At 49.0% G+C, this 7,500-nt stretch overlaps 1 protein-coding gene across 1 annotated transcript; it reads left to right on the plus strand.

Moving 5' to 3' along the window:
• Positions 1-2,159: 2,159 nt before the first annotated feature.
• Positions 2,160-5,981, plus strand: ift27 (intraflagellar transport 27 homolog (Chlamydomonas); the record flags this gene model as incomplete). The annotated part of the gene is made up of 7 exons (XM_084460297.1): positions 2,160-2,193; positions 2,593-2,672; positions 4,765-4,824; positions 5,173-5,232; positions 5,388-5,505; positions 5,597-5,706; positions 5,841-5,981. The coding sequence occupies 7 exons, from the start codon at positions 2,160-2,162 to the stop codon at positions 5,937-5,939; spliced, it is 561 nt and encodes a 186-aa protein (XP_084316423.1). The 3' UTR covers positions 5,940-5,981.
• Positions 5,982-7,500: the final 1,519 nt, after the last annotated feature.

Here is a 7,500-nt window from a genome sequence, read left to right on the forward strand (position 1 = left end):
GAGCGCGCTTTCGCTGTCAAGCATTTGGGTAGGAATTTGTCCGTGCGCGTAACCTACTCATACACACACATCACGAGGGTTACGCGCGTTATTGCTCTCAGCGCGGGACCCAAGCAGTCATGTGCTACCCATTTGTCATAAGGGCAGCCTGGTAGGGAGCAAGAGAAAAATACTATTTAAAGCTTAGCGATGGAGAATAGAATATCTTCTAGCCAGCTCCAGACTCTGCTTGGCCGGGGGGAAATCCCTTGTGAGTGCAGCGTGATAACCTACACAAAATAATGCACAGTGGCTTAAGTAGCCTTAATAATAGAAACAGTAGCCCTAGCCTAAATCTACGACATAGTGGCAAGACCGGTAAAGGTAAATTAGGCTACTATTCGCTATTCGTAAGATTGGACATGGAATCCTTGGGCAATACTAGTGCAATCACGTGAAACGTTGAGTAGCCCTAGCAAACACTCCTCGACGTCCCTATTGGCGCAACTGTCAGCGTGTTCACCTCCCAAGCGGGAGAAGGAAGTTCTAATCCCGCCCTGGGCATGCCGAAACAGATGGGTTACATTAGCCTACAGTAGGCTGCCCACAGGCCCATACTGTAAACGTATGCTGTGGCCGGAAACATAGGTAGGCTAGTCTACATAATGTGCTCTGACATTTATTTCTATAGCCTAAATAATAATCATTTGTTTTACACATTGCTATCGAGCCTGTCGGTGTGACTGTCCTGCAGGTGTAGGGACATCCAGCATAAACTCATGTGACAACTAGAGTTTGGATTTATGAGTTTATCAAAAAGACTTGGAGTGAATCAGTTCCAACCTCTTTCAATGAAATTGATTCCGCAACAAACACGCTTGTTGACCTAGTAGCCTGGTCAGGTTCACTATATTAAAACATGTAATTATGTGGGGGTTTTGTGGAGATTTGCAAACCTATACATTTTTGGAATCGTCAGACCTTGGGGAATCCAAAAAACAATGTTGGCATTTGCACAGACACCTGCATGTCGACCGCCAGAAAATGTAGGATTTCAGCTACCTTGACCTCTGAACACCTTAAAAACTCAATTAAACATGCCAATCCTAGGTTTTCTTGGTCAAGGAATCCAACAATGGTATTTATTTGTTACCCAGATAAAATATTTTTATTTTCTCGAAAATAGAAATATTTTCGAGAAAGTTGATAATTGCTCTAACACCGTTTTGGTCATACAATGGATGTGGGTGGGCATCTTGAAAAATCTTTCAAAAACATGTTAAACTCTCGATTTCAAAGACAAGAAACTCTCCTAGGTGTTAGTTGGCGTTCTGACATATAATTCGCCATAAAGTAAGATTCTAGTTCATCTGGAAAGGCTTTTTTAAATATTTAGCATAGAACTATTTAGTCGCAGCACATACTTGTGTAAACTTCCGCAAACTAGGTAGCCTAGCAACATAAACAATAACAATAGCTACCGTAAGTAGTTCCGCTTCCTGAATCCCCTCTACGGATTGATCTACACATCTACAACGGTCTCTTCAATATTAGTACAGTAAATGGATTTCATAAAATGATCACTAAAACCCTACACTGTAGGGCCTACAGGATTCATATTTGCGGCGAATTTGATGTCAGAACACCAACGGACACCAATTACACCCTCTGTGAGCTTATTGTCTTTGAAATCGAGAGTTTAACATGTTTTTGAATGATTTTTCAAGATGCCCATCCACATCCATTGTATGACCAAAACGGTGGTAGAGAGAGCAATTATCAACTTTCTCGAAAATGCTAGCTTTGTCAACGTTTTGATCTGAACCATTGTATATGATCATAAGTAACCTTAAAACAGGGCTAAACATGCATTTTCCGTTTACTACTCCTTTAAGGTGTTTTGTGCAACCGGCCCCTGCCCTCTAGCGGTGACACTGAACATTCACAACGTGGGGCTAATCCTGACGTCATATTACGCTTTCAGAGCCAGCCAATGAAAGCGCCGGTATGGCTACGCGTCCTGTGGTTGGACCAGTGAAGCAGCGTTGCTAGGAAACGCGTCTGGTCCATGTTGCCGAGGCGGAAGGAAGAAATAGAAGCCGTCGGACATTTTCAAAATACAAACAAACCGAGGGCATTTGCTTTGAATTCACTTTGTGGAACCCAAACTATTCTTTGCCATGGTGAAGTTGAGAACGAGGTGTCTTCTCGTGGGTAAGATTTAGAGCTGTATACGGGAGTAACGGGTGAAATAATGTAGTAGATAGTTAAATATTGGTGTGTTGTACAGCTGTGCCTCTCTGTCCAGGCGACGCCGCGGTGGGGAAGACCGCTCTGTCTCAGATGTGACTCTCTCTCTCTCTGTCCAGGCGACGCCGCGGTGGGGAAGACCGCTCTGTCTCAGATGTGACTCTCTCTCTCTCTGTCCAGGCGACGCCGCGGTGGGGAAGACCGCTCTGTCTCAGATGTGACTCTCTCTCTCTCTGTCCAGGCGACGCCGCGGTGGGGAAGACCGCTCTGTCTCAGATGTGACTCTCTCTCTCTCTGTCCAGGCGACGCCGCGGTGGGGAAGACCGCTCTGTCTCAGATGTGACTCTCTCTCTCTCTGTCCAGGCGACGCCGCGGTGGGGAAGACCGCTCTGTCTCAGATGTTCCGCAGCGACGGGGCGCACTTTCACAAAAACTACAGCATGGTGAGAGAACCAAGGAGCATGGCTCACCTGGTCAGACAGGAGGAACGTTATTAAAGTCATATTGGCCAGATAACGCATAGCCATAGCTAGCACGCACCAACTACAGGTATTGGAGCTTACTTTATCTAGTAGGCTAGTGTCCTAATAGCCTATTAAAGTAGCATACAATGGCCATACTAATGTAACCCATCTGTACCTTATACCTTACCCAATAGTAATCAAGTTAATAGACAGGTTGTCAGTGTTTTTCTACTGTACCATAACCAGTTACATTAGTTATTATGATTAATAAAAATGTGCAGACTCCCCCAATATATTTTTGCGAGTCCCCCCCCCCCCAAAGACCTGCTCTGAGCCAGGAAAAACCTGTTACGCTAACACTGCAGTAACACCGTATATTGCTCATAAGCAGCCAATGCAGAGGGCGCTACTCTGCATTGTAATGCACAAGGTAGAGCTGGTAGCTACACCTTCATCCTGGCTAGGACAGATTTACAGGGTCACGTATCCCCAATGATTACCCATGTCAATGCTTTATTGATTGCACTGCCTCAGCGCGCGCACACTCACAGGATGAAGACTGTTGTTTGTTGGAGGAGATGGTTAGCCAGGCCTTTGTCTGTGTGTGTGTGTGTGTGTGTGTGTGTGTGTGTGCGTGCGTGTGTTTGTGTGTGCATGTCTGTGTGTGTGGGTTTCTTGCGTCAGCAGCATTGGGGGTCGAGGCGATAGGACAGTGGATAGTGAATACATACAGGTGCTTAAAGAGCACACCACACACACACACACACACACGCTGCCTAACAACCACATGCTATCTTTCTGTTTTACAGTATTTCTCATATGAAAATGCCTGCAGTCCCGAGAGTCTTACTTACTCAGGACCGCACTTACACTCTTGTGTTTTCATGACACGACGAAAACACGACCTAGGAGTTAGGTAGCCTCATTTATTCTGCTTCTCGAAATACACACACATGCACCCCCCTAGTGGCCTGCTTAAGGCAGGTATAAGACGAGCATAACCCCACCCACTTCTCTACGTCCCCAGGTCTAAGTTGGGGCCAGAGTGGAGAGGAACATCAACAAAAATAATCTTCCCCAAACAGCGATAGCCACAGCAACAAGTCTCTTATTGACGGAGAGCAGAGCCCGACGGCCACGCCCCCAGACGGCCACGCCCCCAGACAGCCACGCCCCCAGCCCGTGACTGAAGGGCAGGTGGAAGGTAGAGGCAGCCTGGTCCATTCAGCTCACGTCTCTGCGCCTCCAAAATGTCATCGGGGCCGTTCTATCTCCAGGAGCTCAGTCCTGATAGGCTCTCATTGGCATTCCAGAGAGAGAGAGAGAGAGAGGGAGAGAGAGAGAGAGAGTGAGAGAGAGAGAGAGAGAGAGAGAGAGCCCTCCGACGCATCACATTAGCTCATTACAGTACCTCTCTCTAGCAGGGCCGCAGTCTTACGTGTGTGTGTGTGTGTGTGTGTGTGTGTGTGTGTGTGTGAGAGAGAGAGAGTGAGTGAGTATGTTTTGCATCTGCCTTTATGTGTGTGTCCGTGTTGTGTCTGTGTGTGTGCCTGTGTGCGTGTATCTGCTATGTCTGCCTCTGTGTGTGTGCATGTGTGTGTGTGTGTATGTGTGTTTGTGTGTGCTGGGCCGCAGTCCTCTGTATTAGTCAGGTTAGGGCTTACATCAGCAGTGCTCTGCAGCGTTTGCTTCTCTGCTCCTCAAGGTTACACCAGTCTTCTAACTAGGGATAGGTGACACGTCATAGTGGCCAATTAACTTAGATCAATCCAACTCTGCTAGATCTGCTAAATGTTAGGCATTTAGAAGACAACCCAAAGACATGGTTGTATGGTGCATTCAAGTCAAAAACACCCATATATATCACAATAAATAATTGTGACAATTATAAACAAGGGCAGAGTGAACCTGCCATCCCCCACCTGTGATGCATGTGGTCAGCATGTAGCTGTTGATGCTGGTGATGCCATCGTCATGGGATTAAAACAGTTATACGCTGCTGCTGACCACTGTAATGATAAACAAGGGTGGATTCTGTGTGTGTGTATGTGTGTGTGTTTGTGTGTTTCAGACGACAGGGGTGGAGCTTATGGTGAAGTCTGTGAATGTACCGGACACCTGCGACAGTGTGGTCAGTGTGTAGGCTACTCTCTCTCTCTCTCTCTCTCTCTCTCTCTCTCTCTCTCTCTCTGACACGTTCTCACTCTCTCCCTCTCTCTCTCTCTCCCTCTCTCTCTCCCTCTCTCTCCCTCCCTCTCTCTCTGACACGTTCTCACTCTCTCTCTCTCTCCCTCCAAACCTCTCTTCCTTCTTTTCTGCCTGTTTCCAGTCAAATGTCTTGTGCCGATATATTAATGTGCTACATGCTATTCTAGTTCTCTCTCTCTCTCTCTCTCTCTCTCTCTCTCTCTCTCTCTCTCTCTCTCTCTCCCTCCCTCTCTCCCTCTCTCTCTCTCTCTCTCTCTCTCTCTGTCTCTAGGAGCTGTACATCTTTGACTCTGCCGGGAGGGAAACCTTTTCCGAAGCCTGTGAGAAGCTGGTAGGACCGTCTCTCCGCCTCTCGGCTCTCTGACTCTGCACAACACGAAGCGCACGGCGCACCTGCTTAAAGTCTCCCCCCCCCCTGCTCTTCCACCAAACCTGCCTTCCCCCCCCCCCCTCGCCCGTTCTCTATCCTCCCCCGTCCGTCCACAGTGGGGCGAGCCGTCGGCGCTGTGTCTGGTGTACGACGTGACCAGCGGGTCGTCCTTCAGCAGCTGCGGCCGCTGGCTGGAGAGGGTCCGGGCCCACAGCCAGGGCCTGCAGGTCCCAGGTAGCACAGCGCCAATCTGACCCCCCCAACGAGGGCCCACGCCCCTCTCCCATGGTGTGTGTGTTCATCTGATGCTGTGTGTGTTCCTCAGGTGTGCTAGTGGGTAACAAGTCGGACCTGTCCGCGAGGAGAGAGGTGGAGGCCTCCGTGGCCCGGGAGTGGGCCCAAAGCCAGGGGCTGGAGTACCACGAGACGTCCGCCGTGAGTGCGTCCTAACCCCAGCACAACTCGGGGTGCGCTTGCAGGCGAGCCTCGGCCCTAAAGAGCCAAGGCTAAAGTATGTCTTCTCACACATGACCTGTGTGTGTGTGTGTGTGTGTGTGTGTGCGTTGCAGAGTAAGATGGAGAACTGCGAGGCCCCATTCCTGAGCCTGGCCCGGGCCTTTCACACCCTCTACAAGGACCGCCTTCAGACCATCCAGAGCCTGGCCTAGAACGTTCCAGAACCCCCCGCCTACAACGTTCTAGAGCTCCTCAGTCCTACTCTACAGAGCCTGACATTGAAGAACCCGGCAATTGTGTTCTAGAATGCTTTCAGAACACCATCAAGACGCCATCGTCGGCATAATCTGTGTCAAGATCTTGGCGAATCTCTTGGACGGTTAAATTATTTGAGTACATCTTTCTTTTTTTTTTTAGTTGTAAGACAGAAAATGAATTGCTGTTATGACAGATTTTGATGTGACTGGAAATAAACGACTTTTGTTTTGTACGACAGGATAATTGTCTTATTAGTTCTTCCTCCTCTCATCTCTTCTAAGAATGATATAGTGTTCTGCGGTGCCTGAAGTGGCCTTCCCCTCTCCCTCTCTCTCCCTCTCCCTCCCTCTCTCTCCCTCTCTCTCCCTCTCTCTCCCTCTCCCTCTCTCCCTCTCTCTCCCTCTCCCTCTCTCTCCCCCGTCTCCCAGTCAGCGTGAGGCTCGCCAGCTGTGTGTTTCATCACTCCCGAACGCAGCGGCGGTTGTTGTGATCCTCGTTAACGGCTGCGCCTCTTAACGAGCCCACCGTTCAGACGAGGTCAGCCCGGAGGGCGTCGCCCCGGCCTCTAACGAGCCTGCCTCGGAGCGCCGCTGTGCGCTGCTATTCATCTACGCTTGTACACCACGCATTAGGAATGACTACCCCCATCTGCCCCCTTGTCTATGATATTGTTTTCATTACTGCAGCGGTGGTGTGGGGTTGTGTTGTGTGTGCAGACGGTTCCGTTACTGGCTGAGTACAGGATGGTCATTTGAATGTATCTTGATTCAAGAACCTTATTTACACATCTGGGGGCGGGGGGAGGGGCATGATAAGTTGTTAAAAGAGTATTCGCATTCCCAGAGTTCATAATTGTAGTGGTTAAGTCTGTGTGTGTGTGTGTGTGTTAAATACAAGGAGCAGAGGATTGAAAGGTTCTATGTTATTCTGATCTGGGCCTCTTCTATTGTTTAATGTTTTGCAAACGTCAAAACATGAGATGCGTTTTCCTGTGTGTGTGTGTGTGTGTGTGTGTGTGTGTGTGTGGTATGACTGGCGCAGGAGAGCGTCAGGGATAGTCGGAACCACATGGTGGGTGGAGGAGGACCCCTCACTTCTGGAAGCCTGGCATAGACACACACACGATGAGTGTGAGACCGCCGTCTGGGCAGGGAGATTCCTGACATCTGAACAGTCACACACACACACACAACTTCCTGGCTCCATCCTGCTGGTCACAGATGGGCTGAGACGAGACAGAGTGTGTGTGTCTGTTCAGATGAAAAAGGAAACCTTGTTAAGAATGTGCAAACACCTCATCATATCACAACCCTTTCCAAACAAATCTTTATTACCAAGCTGAGATGGTGTGGATCATAGGAGGAGCATAAATGAAATATAAGGTTAATTAAGGTTTCAACAGGCTTTAGCCCTCATTCACCTCACAGAAGCCCAGCTAGTCTCTAGAGCTCACGCGCTAGGCTAGCTATACCACAGGCCGCCACGCGCAGAGGCTACATTAGTATTCTCCACCTG

Source organism: Borostomias antarcticus (assembly GCF_949987555.1).
Source record: "Borostomias antarcticus genome assembly, chromosome: 31".
Classification (NCBI taxonomy): Eukaryota; Metazoa; Chordata; class Actinopteri; order Stomiiformes; family Stomiidae; genus Borostomias; species Borostomias antarcticus.